This window comes from Papilio xuthus, unplaced genomic scaffold (assembly GCF_000836235.2).
Source record: "Papilio xuthus unplaced genomic scaffold, Pxut_1.1 DF826159.1, whole genome shotgun sequence".
Classification (NCBI taxonomy): domain Eukaryota; kingdom Metazoa; phylum Arthropoda; class Insecta; order Lepidoptera; family Papilionidae; genus Papilio; species Papilio xuthus.
In genome coordinates, this window is record NW_013532490.1 from 2,521,992 (window position 1) to 2,546,173 (window position 24,182).

Here is a 24,182-nt window from a genome sequence, read left to right on the forward strand (position 1 = left end):
AAACACCGACAAATTCGCCGACTGTACATGTCACTAAACTAAGATATTTGTTCCGCTAGTCCACACCAGCGGGATCTATAATCAAGTTCAAATTAAAACTAACTGAATCTTTAGTATTGGTATTAGAAATCTACACTTAGGGAAGTAATCATTAATCAACTGAGTACACCAGTTAGTTAAATCATACCTTGTATCCTTCTTCAACATCAGTACAGTCCATGGCGACTCTGGAGGGGCCGTCCATTGTGACAGCGAGGATACCCATACCAGCATTGCACGTGTCGATTATAAGATCCGTCTTCGCTCCTGATATGACAAATATACCAAATATAATTTGTAAAACAAGATTAATAAGTAGATACATCTTACTTTCTTACCATGGATGGATGTTTGTTAGAAGGTATCTCCAGAACAGTTCAACTGATCTCGATTAAATTTGGCATAGACGTAGAACATAGACTGGAAGAATACATAGGCTTCTAAGTTTTTTTTTTCTTAATTTCGCACGAACAGAGTCGCGGACGACAGCTAGTTATCCATATTTACTTTCTTCCTACTTTAAAAAACGAATCATTTTAAGAATTTACCAGTTTTAACAGCTCCTAGACCGGGACCATGTGCATGGACCGCTGCTGGATCTGCATCGTCCTTTCCAACCTAATATTAAAACAGTAATAAGTACTCCAATATCAGCATACGGCATCAGCATACATATCAGCATGGAGCACGAGCTCCATATTATATCTAAGCACATGTAGACGCTACTATTTAAAGGCATGTAAAAGTAAATAATATAAAAATTATATTGTGTTTAAGTATTATCACAACGAATAAAATAATTTTAGTGACAATAGCAATAGTCATGAATAGCAAAGTATAGCATCATTCAAACTTTACAACGGCTAGCAATTACGCATACGTACGTATGTAGACACTACACAAAATACATTTTTAAGTATTAGCAGCACACCCTTCGGAGCGCCAATAGCCTAATGGTTAAGGGTAAGGACTTTCGATCACGGGATCTAGTGTTTAAATCCCGCCATTCGACTATTGTAGACTCGCACAAGCCTAGATGTTAATTGGAATGGTACAAGATATATTAAAAAAGAATAAAGGCGATGTGTGGCCAAGGTACACCTGAAAGACATGTTCACAGGTAATTACGAGCTTTCATAAAGTTTGAATATTATAATACCTTAATCCTGAGCGGGGATGCAGGAATATGGACGCCATTGAACTTGACGTTGATATTGTGTACTCCGTTCTCTCGTGGCATGAACCTGATAGAGTACTGGTCCCCATCGATGTTCTGGATGAAGCAATCATCAGTCTTGCCAGATGGAGAGATTACCTACAATCAAAGGAAGCTTAAAATCACGACCAGGTTTCCGTGCACTGCTTAATATCCCGTCGCTAAGTCTTACTATTATTATAAATGCGTATGTTTGGATGGATGGATGTTTGTCAGAAGGTATTTCCAGACCGACTGCATGGATCTTACTGAAATTTGTTATAGATGTAGAACATAGTCTGGAAGAACTCAAAGGACACTAATTAAGTTTTTTTATTTATTCCACGCGGACGGAATAAAAGTTTTGGTTTTTCTACATTACCTTACTGTTTTATAACTTGTACAAAAACGTAATTTTATCGCTCTATCTTTGAGGCCAGTAATTTTTTCGTCACAAAAAGTTACATTACGAAAACCCTTTCAGTCCCCAAACGCTCTGAATTATTGATGTGATAAAATTGATTTAGTCCATTCTTCTACGCAATAATTGCACAATAATTCAATAAAGAAAACCACGTCATAATGAAACGGAAAAATAATAACTTGTTCCAACATTTTGTGTTTATAAAGTAAATCACGCGTGCAAATAAAAAGTATACCAAACTGTATTCGTGAAAAGTTGGAGCATTAATTTTTATAACGCATCGCGATACTTCGCTTCAGTTCGGATCACTTCGCTTTGTATTCATCTGGTAGCGAGCTGTTATCAAATATTAAGAAGACGTGTGATTTATCCGCGCTCCGGACACGCGCGCTCGGTCAGTTTTATTACATTTTTTTTGTTTGAGGAAAAAATTGGGGTAAGCCATGTGCTGCTCTTGATTTATACGTTTTTAGTTATTTAACCAACTTTCAGAATTCATATTATAATAATATTAATACTTGATATTTTGTTATAGTAAACTAAAAGTTTAATTCATAAGTTTTTTTTCTTTTGTGGAATTTCTCAACATTAGCCAAAGTCTTTAAAAAATGGTTAAATTCAATACTAAACATGTATACAAAAGGACATCGAAAAACTTAAACTGAACAATGAATAATCCAAACACACGCGAAAACGTAAAGAATCAAGGGTAAACTACAACTTTGAAGCGATTTCTTTTATAACAAAATAGCCAACATAAAATTTGAAAATCATAAATTTTATCTGTAAGGAGCTTACGTTTATCAACAGATTTCTTTTTCATAGAGAACCATCGATCATAAAGTCCCGTTCACACAACTGGACGCCGTCATGTTCACACGATAAATCAAACTGACCCCTCCGGCTCACTGGATATTGGCAGACATATTGTACGCGTGTGATTCGCCGCGAATTATGAGAATTTGAATCTCAATATAAAATACAATACACTAAAAGCCAATTCACAAACTGATTTAATTCCTATGCGATATCATCATCATCAGCTCACTATACGTCTCCACCGAGGGGCTCGGAGCCTACGCTAAGTTAAGGGTGATTAGGCCATAGTCAACCACGCTGGCCAAGTGCGGGTTGGTTGTCTTCACACATATCTTTGAATTTCTTCTCAGGTGTATGTTGCATCACGATGTTTTCCTTCACTTATACTACCCTATACTCCTAATCATTACTTACCTACTAATTACAAGAACTTTACAATGAATAAGGCTAATTATTGTAATATGTGTTTGATAAGTAATTAATTTAACTTAATTTGTTAATACTCTAATATATAATTACTAAAAATTTCTTTGAAAATCAGTCTGTATACTCAGAAATCTCCTAAAAGTTTGGAACTTTTAAAAATATTGGTTTTCGTCTTTCGTATTCATAAAATAAGGAATAAATATAAATGTATGAAAATAAGAATCAGTATACTCACCCGTCCATCAAGACTGCCTTTAGCCCCGTTCAATCTGATATAGAACTGAGTTGGCTTGTCGACTTGCGCTGAATCCGGGAACTGAGCCACTTCTAGAAGATGCGCGTCTCCCACCGCTGGAGAGATGTACACCTTAAACGGCGAATCTGGGATGTGTTGCTCATTGAACTTCAATCCGATGCGGTATTCACCTAGTGGGAGACAAAACATAGTCAATTAAGAAGAATCGAGTAAGAAAATTGAAGTTACATATATTCTTAGTGGAGTATTGAACATTGGTACAAGACTAATATGTTAGTGGATAGGTACAGTGTCGACCAAATTTATTGTGGGCTCGCAATTTTATACGAGAAGTTGAGCAGGACACAGATTAAGGCATCATTATTTTCATCATCATATACGTTCCCACCCAGGGACTCGGAGCCTGCCCTAAGTTAGGGGTGACGAGGCTATAGTCAACCACGCTTGCCCAGTAAGGGTTGGTTGACTTCACACATATATTTAAATTTCTTCACAGATATGTGCAGGTTGCATCACGGTGTTTTTCTTCATCGTAGGAACGTCGGATAAATATACATATGTGAATCGGAAATCAAAAAAACACGTCGGTATATGGCGAGATTCGAACCCAGGACCTGAGTCACCGACGCTCTGTAGAAGATATCACAGAAATATAAAGTGTTGTAGGAGGAAAGAAAAAGACGGAATGCTGGACGAAGACCTTTCTAGAAATTGCAACCATCGTTAGTTTCACTTCTATTGATGATAAAGACAAGGAAAAGGAGACATCCTATTAAAATATTACATTAAATAACAGGAAGAGAATAATAGTGTCAAAACTAATTGTTATGTCTTCAAACGTCCCGACAGATGGAACCGGTAGCGACATATCAACTAAGCCTTATCCCTCACAGAATCCCGACAAATGCAACAATAAATTCACTGGTTGCCTTAAAAAACCCGATGAAATTGGACGAAAAACTAAATTTGAATCGAATGAAAAAACCTCACGGCCGCGGAGATGTCACTCAATCTGAATAAAGAACTAACGAAGCAAGCAATATTTCTTCGTGTGCCACATCGCAGGGAAATTTAAATTTTTACCCAATTTCTTTCTCATTTTTTTTCCTCATCTTTTTTTCAATAAACAGTTGCTTCGCGGTGGCCGTAATGTTGTTCGGGATTTATTTACATTCAAATATTTCTCTTGTATTTCACTTTTTTGTTAGCGGAGTGAAAAAAGCATTATTTTTTTATTTAATCCTTGATAATAGTGCTATTTGCGTGGCAAATGGCACTATTATCACGTTTAAACATATTAAAATTTCAAAATCAAAACCTACTAAAAACTTAACTATTTTTTGTTAATTTATTCCAACTAGCAACATCATCAACCTGCCCTTATCTCTATCGAGAGTTGACACAGTATGTACTACTCCTCCATACATCTGTATCAGCCGTCATATCCGAGTCTATCCCCTTCTTACGCATATCCTCTTTCACACAGTCATTCCATACTTTTTTCGATCTTCCTCTACCCTTGTAGCCATCCACATTCAAACTCATTACTTTTTTGCTTATATCATCATCATCCCTCCGCATAACATGTCCAAACCACGCTAATCTTTTACTCCTCAATTTCTCGATCACTGGCGCTACTTTCAAACTTCCTCTAATATACTATTATTTCAACTAGCAACATGTTCATAATTTAAATCTTGTGTTCGATGTCCTCCTACATATTATGATGCTTTCTCTTTATATCTGATCTTTTCAATCTTTATCTCTAATCTGAAGTTAACTAAAGACAGTGTGACTTGACAAACCAAATAATGATGTCCTTATTTAAATGATGCAAGTATTGACAAAGTTCGATGCCCGGTATCCTTGTTTTTCTAAACCTTTTTTGGGACAAAAAAAAATTGCAGTCTTTTTATGTATGCAGGTGCATTGTGTAATATTTCGACGCACGTGGATTTAAAGAGAGCACAAAATATATAGATCAAGTATTCACAAGTATAATTTACAAAAACTTTAAATGCTGTAAATTAAATAGAACTCTGTTTTGTTCCACGTCTTAGCAAATTTTTAATTAATGTAGTTTTGTATTTGGTGGTTGAGATCTTTGTGTATTAGACACACAGGATAAATCCTCATTACTAGAAAAACTTATAGGATTATAGGACTTAACTTATAGGTATAAATAACATAACTTATAGGATTTATCCTCATTACTAGAAACCCATACAAGTTTGACGTCTATCCGTGGGTCTATTTATGAAATGTCATATTGTATTGTAACTGACAATACTGAGGGAATTTATCCTAACAAATGTCCTTTCATTTTTGGCTTTCAGGAGAGCAAAAATCGAATTTTAACGCAATGAAATCCATTGATTAAATTAGTTATCTATTGTAAATCAAGACTAATAAAACTTGTACATGATTTAGTAACAATCTATGCTAACATTATAAAGAGGAAAAATTTGATTGTTTGCATTGAATATGCCCCGAAAATACCGAACCGATTTGAATAAATTCTTTCACTGTTGTGCGGACGAAGTTGCGGGCAATTACTAGTTTATAAAGGAAGTTAGTTCTTATGTAGATATAAATATTTTGGTTATAGTAAATCATCAGATGCCGAAAGAAGAAATAAAATTCACAAAAGCCGCCTCTAAAAATAAGCAAACAGTAACAACGGAATACCTGTCGCCTAACTTTCGTATCTAGTTAAAGCTTAAGTCATTATAAGTTGAGAATAACTTAGAAAATTTCTAATCTGGATACACTTATGAAATATCCTTCAACAAAAAGGCACCGCTTCTTTGTCGGATGCTGCGAAACTTTTTTGCGAATCCAAACACAATGGGCCTCGGGACAAATTCGGTTTAGGGCCCGCATTCCTGGCTTCTGGTGTTTAAGAGTCATTTTAATTGACTGCCCGTTGGATATAATCGTTGTGGTAAAAAAAAGAAGTTTTGAAAGTCTCCAAAAGGAGACAACGCGCTATGATGGAATGTTGGCACGAACGGGTTTTTGGACGAACGACTCCCGCATTTCGCTTTCAGTCTATTTCATTTGATTGACCGATTGATTGTTTTGATACATGGAAACTTAGCAAACACGAAATTAAAGCTACCTATGCTATTTGAAAAGAATTACCTATTTTCCGACTTCAAAAATTATATTGTGTACCAATAGAAATTACGTTGACATTCTGCCATACTCAGAATCAAGGGTTATTTAAAGAGTTCCATGATAAAGGAGTTTTCTTATGCGACACTGTTAAGTTACCATTTAATGACAGCCTATTGTATTATAGAATTTTTCTAATATAAGTAAACTCATGTAGATTTAACATATGCGCGAATGTTTAGATGGATGGATGTTTGTTTGAATGTACCCCCAGAACGGCTACATGGATCATAGTATGTATGTGTATGTAAACATAGTCTGGAACAACACATAGGCTACATATTAAGTTTGTTTTTAATTCCGTGCGGACGGAGTCGACCGATAGGGGAAAATAAAAAAAATACTTGCATGTATCTATCAAGCGGATATCTATAAAATGAATATGAATGTAACAAATGTATATAAAATGAACTATTCAATAATTTCCAGTATAATCGTAATGTATTTTAGAACAATTAAAGCCGTCAGCTGCTTCTAATCGCGATTTAAGTCGTTAGGGAGGGCAACATTAGGTTTGCAAATGTGTTATTTGCATTATTGTTAAATGTTGCCATGTAATGACTGTTTTAAATTGCGGTTTACGTCTAAATTACTAACTAATTTAGTCTAGAAGTATAATTTAACAACAGTCGCTAATATTCTTCCTGGCCTTAGAGGTGTAAGCTTTTTGGAGTTCGAACTAATGTCTACAAACTTCAATCTTTAGGTCTATTCTTTGAAGCACAAATTAAAAAAATCAAAATTCATCAAACCTTTTTGCTAAAAGCATCATAAATACATATATGTTTATATGCTAATTGAAAACGTATAAAGAAACACTTACTATGATTTAAATTTAAGAAAAAAAAACTATGAAATTTTCGCATTATTATTGTTGACCATATTTGATCGTATAAACCTATCCCTTCTATACCAAACCCTTTACATACCAAATAAATGCCTGAATCCATTTTGTCCCGAGTTCGCTATTAACGTATTTCATACGAGGACGTATCGTAAATTCTGACAGCGGTCAGTCAATACGGAATAGCAAGAGCCATTATCACTTTTTTCAAAAAAAAAAACAAAAACAGCACGAGTCTGTGGTCATTTGCAGGGCAAAAGGACAAAAAAGAAAGAAAACAAATTTAAAAAATCGAACTGTCAAAATGGTTCGCAGTAAATTTAACCGGCGCTGGAAGGAAGGCGGTCGCGATTGGACGGTCAGTTGGGAAGGCGTGGTCGAGTCAGGACCGGGTTGATTTATTTATGAAGTGCATTTTATTCAACATATATGTTGGTATATGTTGGAGCAAATGCGCCAACAACAAACATAAGCAGACGCTGCCACACGGGAATGTTGATATGCATCGCGTAGCATTTGTGTAATTAAAACTTACTATAAATTATATTACTGTTGAAAATAAACGTCATTGAAGATTCTAATTTTTTTTTATGTCATAAGGTGGCAAACGAGCGAGCGGCCACCTGAAATTGCGAAGTGACCGTTGCCTATAGACATACGCGATTGCATATGCGTTGCCTACCTTTGATCGACGGAGGAGAGGATGCACAGAAAGAAAATATTTTCCCTTTCCATTCATCCCCTCATCCGGAAAGTCCACTTCCACTTCCCATCCTTTCCTTATAAGAAAAAGGGTGGAAAGGGAAAGAGGACTAAATTAGGCCTCCGACGCATACTCATCAGACTTCCCGCGGAATTGCTTCCACTTGACACCTGTCTTCTGTGTGGTCGTGGTATTTCACCGTGCGAAGATGTTAAAGCGAGCTCTACCACTGTTGTGTTGAGTTAATTGTAACAATAAAACTAACTTTTCTCAACTTCGTCAGGGTAGAAAAAAAATAGCGTAAATTATTCCCGTGGGCAACGACCACCATCCTATTCAAATCGGTCCAGTTGTTCCAAAAATTACCCGAGTCAAACGCGCCCATGCGGATAGACAAATATTAAAATCAAATCAAGCTTTTTCGTTATCAGCAACTCAGAGTTAGCAGACATTAATAATTCAAATACATATTAGCTGTCGCCCGCGACTCCGTCCGCGCGGGATTAAAAATAGATGTTGGCCGATTCTCAGACCTACTCAATATGCTCACAAAATTTCATGAGAATCGGTCAAGCCGTTTCGGAGGAGTATGGGAACGAAAATTGTGACGCGAGAATTTTATATATAAGATATATATAATACTATGGAATACTAAACTTAAGTCTCCTTTGTACTACATATAACAAAGAGTACTTTCTACAGTCTGTTATATAGACCTATTTCGAGGCACTATTGATTTCATCGGTCGTCGGAGCGTCGGTGGCTCAGTGGTCAAGCACTTGCCTTGCAATCTGCAGGTCCTGGGTTCGATTCCCGCCATGTACCAATGTGTTTTTCGATTTCCGATTTACATATGTACATTTATCCGACGTTCTTAGGGTGAAGGAAAACATCGTGATGCAACCAACCCGCACTTGGCCAGTGTGGTGGACTATGGCCTAATCACCCTTAACTTAGGGTAGGCTCCCCTCGGTGGAGACGTATAGTGAGCTGATGATGATGATTGATTTCATATTAAAAATTTTAACTTAGTGTATTAAGAGTCCGTCTTGGCATATTTCTAAGTTATATTTATATGTTATTAATTTTTAACACTGGCTAAGTACAAATATAAACTATGCTTTAAAAAAGAAAACTATAGCAAAATTTTACGAAAAAAAATGTAAACAAACCAACTTTTAGTAAGATTACATGTTTTGTGAACCTGATTCATGGTAAAAGAATGCAGTAATTTCGGGAGTTGACAACATTTGGACATGTAAGATATTTCGTGGACTACAAATAATTTAAGCTTAAAAACTTATTTACTTCTTTTATTTACTGTTCAAATTTAGAAAAAATATCTTTATTTTGCTGTGACTTTTAATTATTTAATTAGTTAAGTTCGATACATAATTTACAAATATGTAGTAACGAAACTAATTAAACGAAGACTTTGTAAAAGTTACTACGGCCTTATAAAAATCTAATAACGTACAGTGTGTTTCTGAGACCAAGATATTAACAATTAACACATATTCTTATCTCTATTTTGGCATTGATTTGGGATGACGATGTGTTCATACAGAGGTCTCAGAAACACACGGTTAGTGACGTAGTTAAAGTAAAATATTTATACAATCCCAAGTCAAGTGTAATTTGGTAGCGTGTTGATCAAATATTTATGAAATGTCAATATAACTCGCCATAGTCGCGTTTGTTGGTACAGTTTGAGCAAAGCATGACCGTGTTTTTGTTTTTTTTAGGATACTGGATTTTAATTTCTGACTTTAAAGGATCACAATTGAATAACGTCATAGTCATAGACTTAGGAACACCAATTATTAATTGCTAACTTTGGTCTAGATTAAAAAAGGGTCTTGACAGACAGACGTACGAACAACAAAGTGATCCTATAAGGTATTTTTCGTTTCGGGGTACCGAACTCTAAAAACACACTAAGGAAGTCTCTCAGTTCTCCTTAAATTACTGTGCGTGGTTAATTAACGCTTCCTTTAAAGCAGATAAGGCATCAGAGGCATTTTACCTCTCATGCGAAAGAAACGAGACAATAACATCTGTTGCACGAATGTGCTTCGCTCGGTACAATACTACGACCACACAGAAGACATGCCTCAAGTGGAAGTGATTCCTCCTCCCCTTCCATCCTTTCCTTATAAGGTAAGTGGATTTGGCGGAGGAGGGGACTCATATGTAGATGAAATATTCTCTTTCTCTGTGTTCCCTGTTCTATCGATTAAAGGAAGGCGATATATCTGCAATTGCGTTTGTCCATGGGCAGCGGTTGCTTCGCTATTTCAACGAATTCAGGTAGTCACTTACTCGTTTGGCAGTTATGTATATACTATCTGACGCCCGCGACTTAGTCCGCGCGCAATTCTAAGAAATATGAACCCTCTGAGGAATAGCCTATGTGTTTTTAAAAAGTTTGTCTAACATCTGTGCCAAATTTCATTAAGATCGGTTTAGTCGTTCCAAAGATACCTTCTAACAAACATCTAAACTTTCGCATTTTTAATATTAGTAAGAAGTAAAATATAACTCACCAGGTTCATCGACCTTGTATGACACATCGCAGGATCCGTCTTTCCTATCTTTGAAATCAATCTCAGCTTTGCTCGGTCCTTCCAGTGAGATAGCCAGCTGTCCAGCGCCGGCCTCGCGCGTCCATACATTGAACTCGTTGAAGCGGCCAGCCTCGCCTCGCTCCAGTCCAGCGCCGCCAGCTTTCACTAAATGAGCTCCGGAGTCACGAAGAGGACCGACAGTAAACTGGAACGGGGAACCTGAAAGTAAGTTAATTAGGATTCATTAAAAATACTAATTTCTACATCAAGATAAATTGCTAATATTTTTTACTAGATGGCGTTATTCTTCATTTGAAATAGAAAGTCTTTTTAATATAGCTTTGCCCACGACTCCGTCCGCGCTGAATTAAAATAAAAAAATCTTAATTAGTAAACTATGTGTAGTTCCAAATTATGTTCTACATTTATACCAAATTTCAGCGAAACTTTTTCATTTATATTATTAGTAAGAAGAACGATAGATTACTCCGGGTTAAAAAGACAAAGGAATATTTAACAATGACATACGTATACATACCAGGAATATGTATCTCCCTGTACTTGACGGAGACAGTGTGGACGCCCAGCTCCTTGGGCACGAAGTGTACAGAGTAGAGGCCGTCCTCCACCTCCTGGATCTCCGCGTCCTCCGACACGCCGCCCGGACTCGTCACAGTCGCCGCAAGGTCAAATGACGTTATACCTGGCAACATTTTATAAGTACTTTACAAAATTCAGTTACTAAACAGTTCCTAAGTATAGAATTCTCATAGTAACTTGGCACCAAAGGACCACTTAACTATTTTTACTTTGAAAAAAGTTTTAGCTAGGATTGTTTTAAACTTTTCCTATAAAATGTTTGATGCCCACTATAATTTTATGATATATTAGTGGTCTCCCGCGACTTTGTCAGCACACAATTGATAATAACGTAGCCTGTAACATTCCCGGGGAATCACCTACTTTCCCGTAAAAGTCCCGTCAAAACCGATCCAGCCGTATACTAGCCAGAACAAACGTGGCCTTACGAACAGACAACAGGCAACATTTTTTTATTTAATTCCAGTGCCAACATCACAATTACATATATTTGAGCTATGAAAACTAGTTTGAAAGAGTCTAGAAACCTCTATAAATGGACTGACTATTGAACGATGTATTTTATGCTTATTCGACTATCACTGAAGTAGTCATGTAACATCAGCAGGCGCTTTTAAAAAGGAACAAAACAAAAGTTGTTATCTCCAAGCAATTGCCTAACCATTGTTGTTAGTGCTAGAATGAGCTTACCGGGCATCTTGAACGTAAGTTTGCAGTTAGTGCCGACCTCAGTGAGGGGCGCGGGGTCTCGCTGTCGCTGTATCTTCTCGCGCTGTCTGTTGCTGCCCTCTCCGCCCACCTGGTGGATGAAATATTCAACTCAAGTATAATGAAGTGTATTGACATTGCGATAGATGGCGCTAAAATTAAAAATTGTTTTTTTTTTTGTATTTCTTCATACATATCATCTGGTTTGAGCCTAAATTAAGTTACTTTAGATTAGTTTGTACCGAAATATCTTCACAAATTGACTCGAATTAAGAAATATGACCGAAATGATTTAAATCATAACGAAAAATCTGTGGTTTATAAAAAAAAAAGACGTAAGTCTATCGTTGTTATTGTGATTTTTTAAATAAAACACAATTTGAAACGGAGTAAGCGATATTCCAAGGGACTGCGATATTTTCTCGCTTCTAAAGGTTTCTTAGTTATCTAGGTTTGACTGTATTTATACTTACGTATTTCTTTGCCACAAAGTTTCTTTCTTTGAACAGTTTACTAAACATAGCTGTCGCCCGCGACTCTATCCACACAGAATTTAAAAAAAAAACTATTGACATGTCCTATGTGTACTTCCAGACTATGTTCTACATTTATGCCAAATTTCATCAAGATCCATGATGTTCTGCAGATACTTTCCAACATCCATCCATCCATTCACACATTTATAACACTAGTAAAAGCATGCTAAAAATCCTTTAATTAGTTACCTTAACAGTGAAAGGTGAACCCTCAACATGATGGTCAGCAAACTTGAGGTTGACGATGTAGTATCCCGGCTCTGTGGGCTTGTAGCTGATGGCGAGCACACCATCCTTGCTGTCCGCGCACTGAATCTCAGCTTTGCTGGGACCTGGTGTTAACATTACCAGGTTAGCAGTCAAACTGCGTAAACAATTATACGGGGCATGGTTTAAATTAAAGTGTAACTTTTTAGGAATTAATATATTATATAAAAAAAAAGATTTAGCGTAACCAGAGCTTTGGATGATACGTTTCCTTTATGTCTTTGGTAACAAGGTTACGTAAGACCAGTGACGCCCATTGTCTGTACATCGCCCTGGGCGGACGCCCAACCGCGCCCTAACGTCAAAACTTGACAGACGTTGAAACTCTACATGACACATTTCTGTTATATTAAAAGGAGATTATTTTACAATGATAATTAAAAAAGAAATAAAATTAAAAACCTTCAATAGACAGAGAGAGACCGCCATATCCCGCGTTCCTCGTATCCACAGTGAATGTGTTCTCACTGTGAGTCTTGCCTTCCTTCAGCGCTGTGCCTGACACCTGGTAATTTTATACCTCAGTAAAAAATCTCATCATCCAGCCCTTATCCCTATGGAGGCACAGTATGTACTCCTCCATACTCCAGAAAACTTTCGTGAGACATTATAATAAACTTATATAAAAACGGCTGATGAAGGGCCCCCGATGGGCTCGTACTAGTCGGTGCCGCCACCGGACTAATACTTGAGTGTTTAGCCGTGTTTTTATATCAGTTTATGATGTAATTTTTATTTAATTTTTTACAAATTCACAGATAAAATCTAAACTTCATAGTTAAACCCAATTTTAATATCCAAATTGTTAATATAATGTGCAAAAGACTTTCAAAATTCCATCTGTTTGAAGAATTATTAATGGAATTTCACAATAAGCTTTCATCGTATTTGACGTTCTTACGGTGAAGGAAAACATCGTGATACAACCTGCACATATTTGAGAAGAAATCCAAAGATAAACTAACTGCCTTAGGGGTCCGAGCCCCTCAGTGGGGAAGTATAATGAGCTGATGATGATGGTGATCTTCTAGCTTACCTTAACTTTCTTAGCATCACCAACTTCCTGATCCAGCACAGTGATGTTAAAGGGAGAGTTCTGAATATGCACACCCAACTTCTTCACAGAGACGACATGCTGACCTGCCTCACGCGGTGTGAAGCTGATACCAATGTTGCCTGATGGTAGACGCTTGAGGAAGCAAGGCTCTTCTAAACCGGATGGAGCCTGGGAATTGGATGGTATTAAACTTTCTGGCAGATTAATTACCAAGCGTTAAATATATTTTTAAGGTATTTGGGAGATGTAAAAGGATGAGAGACGGGCTTTGCACATTTTCCTTTACTCGTAGTGGATTTATCCGATATAAATCGCTATGAAGCTTGAATGTTGTAATAAGAGATGCACAAGTAAATAGAATTGGTAACGTAATGAAATGAAGGTTGAAATTTAAAATGTTTTTTCGATATATTAAAATTGTAAACGAGGAAGCAAAATAGAATATTTTCCCTTTTTATATGTAGCCTCGATCGTCAAATACACTTCCCCTTCTCATCCTTTCCTTATAAGAAAAAGAATGATTAAAAAGAAGATTAAGATAAGGCCTACGGAACGAACACTCAAGAGTTAAATATCCATACATGCAATCTAATGCTTCCGAAATTGCTTCCATTTGAGGTCTGCCTTCTTTTTGATCATGGTATTGCACCAGGAACACATTCATGCAGTAAATGTTATTTTTGCTGGTGTATGTAAAGGATTAGTACCTGTATGGAAGCGTTAAGGCTGCGGATGTCATTGTCACTGATCTTGCCAGGCAACGTCACCTCGCTGCAGCTGCCCACTGAGATCTGATTCCTCTTACGACCCTCACCTGTCACCTGCAAATATAATACAAACAATAGCTTTTTACACTAGTCAATGACATTATACTGCATATATATAATTGAAAACATTACGTTTCTTTAAGAAATGGTTACAATTTTTTTCTGTTTTAATATGATTGTTAAATTTATAAAAGTCCGGTGTCGGCACCGACTAGATTTGAGTCCATCGGGGACTCTAATCATGGTGAGTGGAACTGGTATTTTGCGGACGCGGCCCCCATCTCACTGCGTTATTAGTCGGTGCCGACACCGGACAGACATACATCAGTGTTTTAGCCAATTTAATATGATTGTTGTTAACATTTTATATATCTGGTAATCAAACCTAGACAAAATTATCTTTTGCCTAATGTAGGAAGAAATTAATTACTACTAGTTAATATCACCAACAGAGTTTCCTACCTTAGCAGTGAAGGGAGATCCCTTGATGTGCTTATCACCAAACCTCACAGAGACCTTGTATTCTCCGGGTGCAGTGGGCAAGTACGACACAGCTACAGTACCGTCCTTGTTGTCATGACAAGTGATCTGCAAATGTTACAAAGTTAAAATGAATGCTTTTGAAGAGCTTAATAAGAAGAGCTGAATAAAGAGTTTTTAGTACTTTAACTGTCTTAGTAACAATAAGGAATTATTTGTTTTTATAATCGAACGTGAAAAGAAGACTACACGGCAATATAAAATTCCTAGGTCCTGAGCTCATATGGAATCAACATAAATATTTTACCAATATTATAAATGCGAATATTTTGATGGATGGAGGTATCTCCGAAACGTTTTGACGGATTTTGATGAAATTTGGCACACATATAGAACATAGACTGAGAGAAAACATAGGCTACTAATTACGTTTTTTTTTAATTTGTGCAACGGAGTCGAGTGCGACAGATTTAACAAAATAAAACTTAAATAATTAATTTCTAACACTATTCAATTTTCCTTAAAATAATTATTTGAAACAATTAAACCTATAACCTCAGCTTTGCTCGGCCCCTCTACGGCCATAGACAGTCCTCCGGAACCGGCTCCCTTGGTGCTGATGGTGAACTGGCTGGGCTCACCACTGACACCGCTCACCAGACCCGGCCCGTACGCCGTCACGTATCCAGACGAGATGGAATCCACGTGGAACTTGTATGGGGAACCTGTGGAAACAAGAGATAATATTTATTACTGTAGTAAAAACAATAAGTACAACTTACTCTAGAACAATAAAAAATATAATGGCAAAAAGAAGTCATATCGTATGCTGCTGGCTGTACTTTTGTAAATCTTAATTATCTATTTATAATATACGTTACGACGTACAGCTTACGAAGTAAAGTAATCGCACGAAAAGTACTAACTGTGGTATATTTATGTGGGTATTTTGAAATTTTTTGTACGTGACTTTGAATAAAATATCATAATAGCAACAATACAGGTTATAACCAGAATTGGGACAGTTTTTCGAGAATTTTAAAATGATTCAATTTAAGTAATATTTAAACGTGTTCTTTCCAAATTCCGAAATTTTACACAACAATTTTATAAATGAAAATATTTATAATTTAACCGATACACTCAATAATAGACCTTTAATTAAGACATGCAATGGACATTAGAAGAGTCTATCTTTTAGACTAGGTCTTTAAATCTATTACTCGATGCGATTACAATCTTTGAATCGGAAAAATTTGAAACATTTTTTTTCTTAGATATGCAAAATTTCAAGAACTACACGGCCTTTAGTACATGCCGGTCTCAAACATTTGAAATTTAAACGACTTGTACTTTCTATTTTTAAGAATTAAAGAGACGAACAACATGTTTTTATACAAGTGTTTAACAATGGAAACTGAACGCACCTTGTACATGTTCCCCGTTGTATTTCACGTAGAGTTCATGGACGCCCTCCTCACGCGGGTCATACTTTATGCTGACGGTACCATCTCGGTTGTCCTCTATCACCGGCTGGTCCACGTGTCCGCTCGGCATTCTGATCTCCGCTGGAATATCACACATATAAGAAACATCGATTATAATATTGTACATTGAAATAACGTAGTTACTTAATTATATCGTCAACTAAAGAATATATAAAGCTCTAAAAAAAATTACAAAAAAAATACAGACGAATTGAGAACCTCCTTCTTTTTGAAGTCGGTTAATAAGGGTTATTTTGGTGATGGTCAATAGGTTTTGGTCACATTTAATTATATGTTCTAAAAATAATAAAAAGGTAATATATACAGGATACAAAAAGGCAATTCTCCATGCTAAGGATATAACAATATAAACTATGTATTTATGAGTATGTAGACATTTAAAAATAATGACAAAATTCGTTTTAATTTTGAGAAACATCTTGTGTATCTAAATTTTTAGATGTACTATGCGTGGCAAAAAACAATATGCCATAATGACCTAAAAGTCGTTAGAAAAATATGAATTAAGAAGAAAAAGGTATCATGTGCACATTTTTTATACTCGAAACATGTTTAACTGTACATAACAATGTATATAACCAACCTTTTCTTGTATCGATGTGGAATATCGTGACGAAGTTCAACGGCGTGTAACTTAGACCTAGTCCTGTTTTATTAAAGGTTATCTTATGCGCTTCAGCATAAACTATAGGCGATGCTTCTTTATCAATTTCAGACACAGAGAAGTATTTGAGACGACTGTCTAAGTATAATGTAGAGAATTCGTTCCAATTTATCTCTTTCTCGTTGCCACCAACGATTGAATTCCAGAGGCCACTCATAAACGCCATTTATTCACTTTCTTCGTGACTGTATAATTTAATTAGTTTTTTTGTTTGTTTTGTATAGTGTAGTGTTATATTTTATACATTTTTTTTTAAATTACTTCGACCTAAACTGTGAATGTTGTTCGAATAGACAGACGTTTGATGTTTAATATTGCGAATGTTTGGTTGGATACATAGTTGGATGTTAGAAATCTCTAGCATGAATCTGGATAAAAGGCATAGATGTAGAACATAGTCTGGAAGAACACATCTACTTATTAACTTTTTTTTAAACACGGGCACGGAATAATTGACAGCTAATAATTATAAAACAAAAAAAAATTAAAAACTAATTTTTGATTCTAAGAAATATCTAGCCCCTATCATTTTTCTGCATATTGAAATAGTGTTTTATTTATTTCTCTATCTCCTTTTTCAATTGGTATATTCAGCATGGTCATCTGCATATCTACATATACATATTATATATATAAAAGAAAGTCTTGTTAGTTACACTATTTATAACTCAAGAACGGCTTTACCGATATGGATGAAAATTGATGAGGAGGTAGCTTAGAACCAGGAGACGGACATAGGATAATATTTATTCATTTTATTTTTTTCCAATTTATGCCTTGAAGAGCTGCTTTTTATTTAACTTACTAATATTATAAATGTGAATGTTTGGATGGATGGGTGTTTGAAGATATCTCTAGAACGGCTGAATGGATCTTAATTAAATTTGGCATACGTATAGAATATAGTCTAAAAGAACACATAGGCTACACTATTTTTTTTATTAATATATCCACGCGGACGGAGTCGCGGGGGACAGCTAGTTATTCATAAATTATAAAATTTTATTAATTTTAAAACATATTTTGTAGGTAAAATTAACTAAAGTTTACGTTCTGAGAAATGTCACAAGACCGGATATGTTTATCAAAATCTTTGTAGACGTCGGCGCCGTATCAATTTTAAATTAATATAAAATAAATCGCAAAATACTTGGCAACCTGTGTATTACAGATATTATTAAATTAAAAATATACACACAGATTGAAGGACAGATCGTTGTGTTTACGTCAGAACCGACAGGTTTATTGATAGAAAGTTATCGGTCAAATTATGGATAACTAGCTGTCGCCCGCGACTCCGTCCGCGTGGGTATATAAAAAAAACTTAATTAGTGTAGCCTATGTGTTTTTTCAGACTATGTTCTATACGTATGCCAAATTTAATGGAGAACCGTTCAGCCGTTCTAGAGATATCTTCAAACACACATCCATCCACCCACATCACATCCAGAACATAGTCTGGCAGAACTATAGCCTATGGCCACTAATTAAATTTTTGTTTTAAACCCGCTCGGACGGAGTCGCAGGCGACAGCTTACATATAAATGTATCAATCACCACTTAGTTTCTTCTTATCTCGCTTAATATCTTTTTCTAACTGACATCTGTCATAAACAAATCATAAAGGAATGCGCAATTAATTTTATTTACTTTAACAGTCTGATTTCCTGACTGAATATGTAGGCCGCCTGAATGCCACTCAACGCAACGTTTGTCGACTCCCTTCGTTCTCGCAATCCATTTCACTCGATCTAAATTTAAATTTCGAATAATATTTACGATTTATTTTCGAAACAAAAACGTCACGTTTGAAACTGGATTAAGGATTTTGAGTTATTTAAAATCTTTCCGCGTACGAAAATAAGTTTAATAGACATTTCAGATGTTTTAATAAACTAGCTGTGGCCCGCGACTCCGTCCCCACGAAATTAAAAAAAAACTAAATTAGTAGCCTATGAGCTCTTTCGTACTACGTTCTATATTTAAGCCAAAAGCTGTGCCTGCGACTTCGTCCGTGTAAAATACTGTCTTTGCGCTGCGCGCGGTACTGGATATTACATAGACATTGCAATAGTACTTTTTTTTATAAAATAATAGATTTTTTCTAAAATAAACTTCTTGGTCTTGACAGACAGACGGACGGACAACAATGTGATCCTACAAGGGTTTCGTTTGTTTCCTTTCGAGGTATGGAACCCTAAAAAATATTTCCCACACTTGTACAACATCTCGTGTATATCATAAATTAATCAAGACGATTCTGTACAAAACACAAAGAGACGCTTAAACGAATCGTTTATTTTCAAAACCAGAACAGATTTCAAACACAAACAATTTCCCTTTTCAACTTTCCAAGACAATATGAAACATAAAGTAGTACGAAATTGTAAAATTATTACTATGGCATTAAATCATGTTAACTCTGAAACTGAACCATTAGAAACATCTCCGAATGTTCAGCAAAGATCAAAGCGTTTGAAATATGCAAGTAATAAGTTTTTGATTGATATTAATATTTTGTCGGTTCGAATATTCTTATATTCGTACCGAAATGCGACTTAAATTATCGAAGAAGGTTAAATCGCTCGTAATTTATGAACCTAATTAAAATCAACAACAAAAAACACTTCGATAATAAAAACAATTTCACGTGACGAAGAATTGATGAGGAGAAAATATGAATGGAAATAACAAAAACGTTTTTGCACGAAATAAATTTAGTTTACAAACTCTTAACATTAGTTTCCGTTATCAAAATCCTTCGTAAAATTATAAATGTGAAAGTAAGTCTGTCTATCTGTCTGTCTATCCTTCCTTCACACAAAAACTACTGAACCGATTTAAATGAAATTTGGCACAAAGATAGTCTATGGAAGGACATACGCTACTTTTAAATGCGAAAAAGGTTTGTAAGGAGTTAAAAGTGGGGATGGAAATTAATATGGGAATATAGTCAGTTTTACTTATTTTTTAGGCTGTTAATCATCAAATAAGACATTTAATGTTTATAATTTTTTACCGTCAAGGGTGCAAACAATAGGGGATGAAAGTTTGTTTTGGAATATGTTAATGTTTTGTGAGTTTAATATGTTTTGTTGTTATGAATTTTAAGTTGAAGTAAAAAAGATAGTCTAAATAATTAAATTGCTACCGAAAGAAAGTATTTCACGCGGACGAAGTCACGGGCACAGTCTTTGACGAAACAAAACCGAGATAACATATTTGAAACGGGATTTAGGTGTCAGAAACTCGCGGCTAAAACCCCGCCTGAAAGATGTAATACAAATACGACAATTTTCGACATCACGTACTTGGCACGATCTTTAACATAGGTTGAACCAATTAATTAATTAGGTGGAACTAATTTGATCCGTGTTTTATATGATTAATTATTGATACCAACAGTGGTAGAGCCCGCTTTAACATCTTCGCACGATTTGGCCGGGTCGCCCGGTGAAATACCACGACCACACAGAAGACAGACGTCAAGTGGAAGCTATTCCGCGTTTCGTCTGATGAGTGTGTGTCCCGGAGGCCTTGTATAGTCCTCTTTCCCTTCCCACCCTCTTTCTTGTAAGGAGGGGATGGGTGGTGGAGGTGGACTTTCCGGATGAGAGGATGCAGGATGCAGGAAAGGGAAAACATTTTCTTTCTGTGCAACCTCTCCTCCGTCGATGAAAGGTAGGCAACGCATATGCAATTGCGTATGTCTATGAGCCGCGGTCGCTTCGCTATTTCAGCGATTTCAGGTCGCCGCTCGCTCTTTTGTTACCTTGTGATATAAAAAAAAATATGTATAGAGAACTTTAATAGGAATACAAGAATAAGTAGTAAATAGGCGTCTTAATTTAATAATTTTTAACTTATTTTAAATACATAACTATTATAAGATTGTCGATACTTTAAATTCCTGTATCTGGACCGAGCCAAATTCCAATCAAATCCAGTGGCAATAATGTTTATAAATTTATCTTGCCCATACATTCCTCGGGTTTAAGGCAAGATTGTAAACGCGCAATACTGTCTTAACATATCCTTGCTATAGGATGTTCCAAATAACTTATGTATAAAATTGTCAGATATTTATTAAAAATAATCTAATCTAGTAAACAACACCAAATTGTCTACAAGTTTGTAATAAAGTAGCTGAATACAACAAAATAATAAATGCATATTTTTAAACATGCTGTATAAAGCTTTACAATAGAGTAATAAGTATCTACAATTATTAGACAAAAATATTATTTTTCTTACGTTCAAAAAGAAATGTTTTCGATATCTTTTTGCGAGTTCTAAAAGCAATATTTGTCGTATCAACTAACATAAATTTTGACGAAAAACGTGAAAATTCTAGTTTATATATAATATATAAATAACCATTCAACAAACATGATACTCCTAAAATATCAAGACACTTTCCTAGTGCTTTGGCAAGATTCCATTGGATTTTTTTTCTCTATTTTATTGCTTAATTGAGTTGAAAAGTATTTTAATGAAATTCGACATTGTTTATGATAATCATTTGTGTTTCATTCGACAATAAACAAAGTATATTGGAACTATGTGTTTATAGTCTTATTGTTTAAAATTAGTTTTGTTTTTTTTCTAAAAAAAAAACAGTTTAACGTGGCAAATGAGCATGCGGCCACTTGAATTCGCCAAAGCGAAGTGTCCAATACCCATAGAATTTGCCGATGCGTTGCCTTCATTTAATCGACAGAAGGGATACACAGAAAGAGGATATTATGCTTTCACGTTCCCTTCCCATCCTCACCTTATAAGAAAAGGACTTATCTTTGTCTTACAGTACACACTCTTGTTAGATTTAATATAGTAAGATATATAGATATATTAAAACGAGTATACAAAAAACCTATTGCTATCCTTCTCTGTCACTTATTGTATTTTTTAAGTAAATAAAAAAAAGTTAATCGACATCACAGGGGACCGAAGAGCTGGCAGCTACCTCGGACAAAGAATTAGTTAAGCTATACAAAGGGGGAACGCTGCCAGTATCTTCGGGACATTGCCTAAAGGGACTCCTTTAGGGGATAATATATTTTAGTAAATTATAAGTTTTTAATATTTTATTTAATATCATAGATTCAAGACGTTTGATGTTATGCTGCGAATTTATAAGTAAACTCTGGCACAGGGACAAAGACACCTAATTGGGTCACATTTATGTATCTTCTAGCAATTAATTTATTTAATATGACCCACATTTCGTAGTAATGTCGCTGCAATCAAAATTATTTTAGCATGCACACTGTATGCAATAGGAGATAAACCGGGAAATTGGGTGAGTCTATTCCAAGATTGCATTCTTCACGCTCACTTTCGACTTGGCTTAGTATTTGACGTCTACCCGCATTTGATATTAATGCTTAAAATAATATTTATTTGCTTATATTTGTTTTTATTTATTGTATAGCAAAATACATTAACACCACATACGGCCTACGATACTTCGATCGCATACTTAAAGTGTTAATTGGAGGAGGAGGTGACCTCATAATTTAAATATTTTATTTTAAGGTTCCATACCTCGAAATCACTTTGTTGATCCATCTGTTTATTCCATTTTATTCCCAACTACCCACGATTTTATATGTTTTGACGTCCGCCCATATCTGTTTATCGCCGGCAATTGCATGACTCATATAATACTATAATAAAATTTTAGATGATTTTGTTGAAAGTTTGATTTAATTTCCAACATTGTAAGACTACACACGTAATATAAAAATCTTTATCATATTTTTGTATCAATTATAACTCAGTATCCATGAACTTTACTTGAACACACAACTGCAAAAACAACTCATCCAGACTATGCCATATTTCAGCGAGATTCACACAGTTTTTCTGGAGATATCTTCACACAAACATCCATCCATCTATCCTTCCATCGATCCAAACATTCGCATTTTTAATATAAGTAAGATTAAACGGAAATGAGAATTTATTTTTGCACATTTTACTGATTGCATGTAATTGAATGTTATTAGGGAGGATCCAAAACTCTGTTTTAATAAGTCTGACAGCCTTATAAAAGTAGAATTGTTTAGATATGATTGTTATAATTTGTAATTTTTATTATATTCCACTTTAGTTACTACGAATTAAAGTTTTGAACAAATGATAATCCGCGTAATATTAAATACAAAACAAGTTCACTAAATGAGGGAAAAATATATTAACTTTTTTTATGACAGTCCAAGAATATGAGGATTTCAACTATGCAAAACCATAGATATAGAAAAAATAGCTAAGTGTACTTCTCTGACACTCCTCATTCCTATAAAGTATCTTACTACTATTATATTATAAATAAAATTTGGATGGAAGGATGTTTGTCCGAAAGTATCTGCGGAACGGCTGAACGAATCTCGCTAAAATTTGCCATAGATGTGGATCATAGTCTTAATAAAACACATAGGCTACTTATTAAGATTTATTTAATTCCACGCGTAGGGAGTCGCGGGCGACAGCTAGTTTTCTTATAATTGTAAAAAGAGGCAATGCGTCAGAAGGTTATATGAAAAAGTTATTATGCACCGTCTGTGTATACAAACGAAGTTTTAATTAAGAAAAAAATAAATATCGCATTAAAAACACTTGATATAAATATGACTCATAAATAATTTAAAATTGGCAAAATCGTTAAATTTGAAAACCAAGTGACGAAATGTTGGGATATAAAATTTTTAAAAGAAAATTTTATCAGCACCCGAGAAAGTTGTTACAGTGTCACCTTTACCTAAATAAATTTTATTTCCATCGCTTTTAACTTTATTTATAGAATTTAATTCATTGAAAATTTATAATTAAAAAGTATCAACCTATTTGGTTTAATTTAAAATGTTAAAGAAGTGAGAGGTGCGTCAGATCCGCGCCAAATGGAAGTCCATGGTCTGCCTACCTCTCTAGGTTACATGCGTGAAATTATATATAGGATATGTCACGTTTATTTTATTTACAGACGCTGTGCGGTAGACTGCATATTTAAAAAATCACAGTGAACACAATCACCTTTAAAAAAAACATGCAATATTAATAGACTACATCAAAAATAAAATCAATACGATGTAATGAGACAGTAAGTTCGTTTGTAGTATTTCAAATTCTAATCAAACTGGACA

The 24,182-nt window shown here is 35.2% G+C and overlaps 1 protein-coding gene across 7 annotated transcripts in view; it reads right to left on the reverse strand.

The window, feature by feature from the left end:
• Positions 1-24,182, reverse strand: part of cher (filamin A protein cher) — a 54,946-nt gene that overhangs the window by 1,503 nt on the left and 29,261 nt on the right. For 6 of the 7 annotated variants that reach the window (XM_013319363.1, XM_013319366.1, XM_013319365.1 and 3 more), the window contains 14 exons: positions 16,293-16,433; positions 15,421-15,590; positions 14,848-14,973; positions 14,326-14,439; positions 13,598-13,786; positions 12,964-13,066; positions 12,484-12,626; positions 11,741-11,849; positions 10,989-11,153; positions 10,430-10,669; positions 3,139-3,329; positions 1,199-1,354; positions 588-657; positions 188-306 (listed from right to left, as the gene is read on the reverse strand). In XM_013319363.1, the coding sequence (XP_013174817.1) occupies positions 188-306; positions 588-657; positions 1,199-1,354; positions 3,139-3,329; positions 10,430-10,669; positions 10,989-11,153; positions 11,741-11,849; positions 12,484-12,626; positions 12,964-13,066; positions 13,598-13,786; positions 14,326-14,439; positions 14,848-14,973; positions 15,421-15,590; positions 16,293-16,422 (2,025 nt within the window). In that variant the 5' untranslated portion in view covers positions 16,423-16,433. Of the gene's footprint in view, positions 1-187; positions 307-587; positions 658-1,198; positions 1,355-3,138; positions 3,330-10,429; positions 10,670-10,988; positions 11,154-11,740; positions 11,850-12,483; positions 12,627-12,963; positions 13,067-13,597; positions 13,787-14,325; positions 14,440-14,847; positions 14,974-15,420; positions 15,591-16,292; positions 16,434-16,956; positions 17,204-24,182 lie in introns of those variants that run through there. The other variant, XM_013319360.1, reaches the window with a different exon arrangement.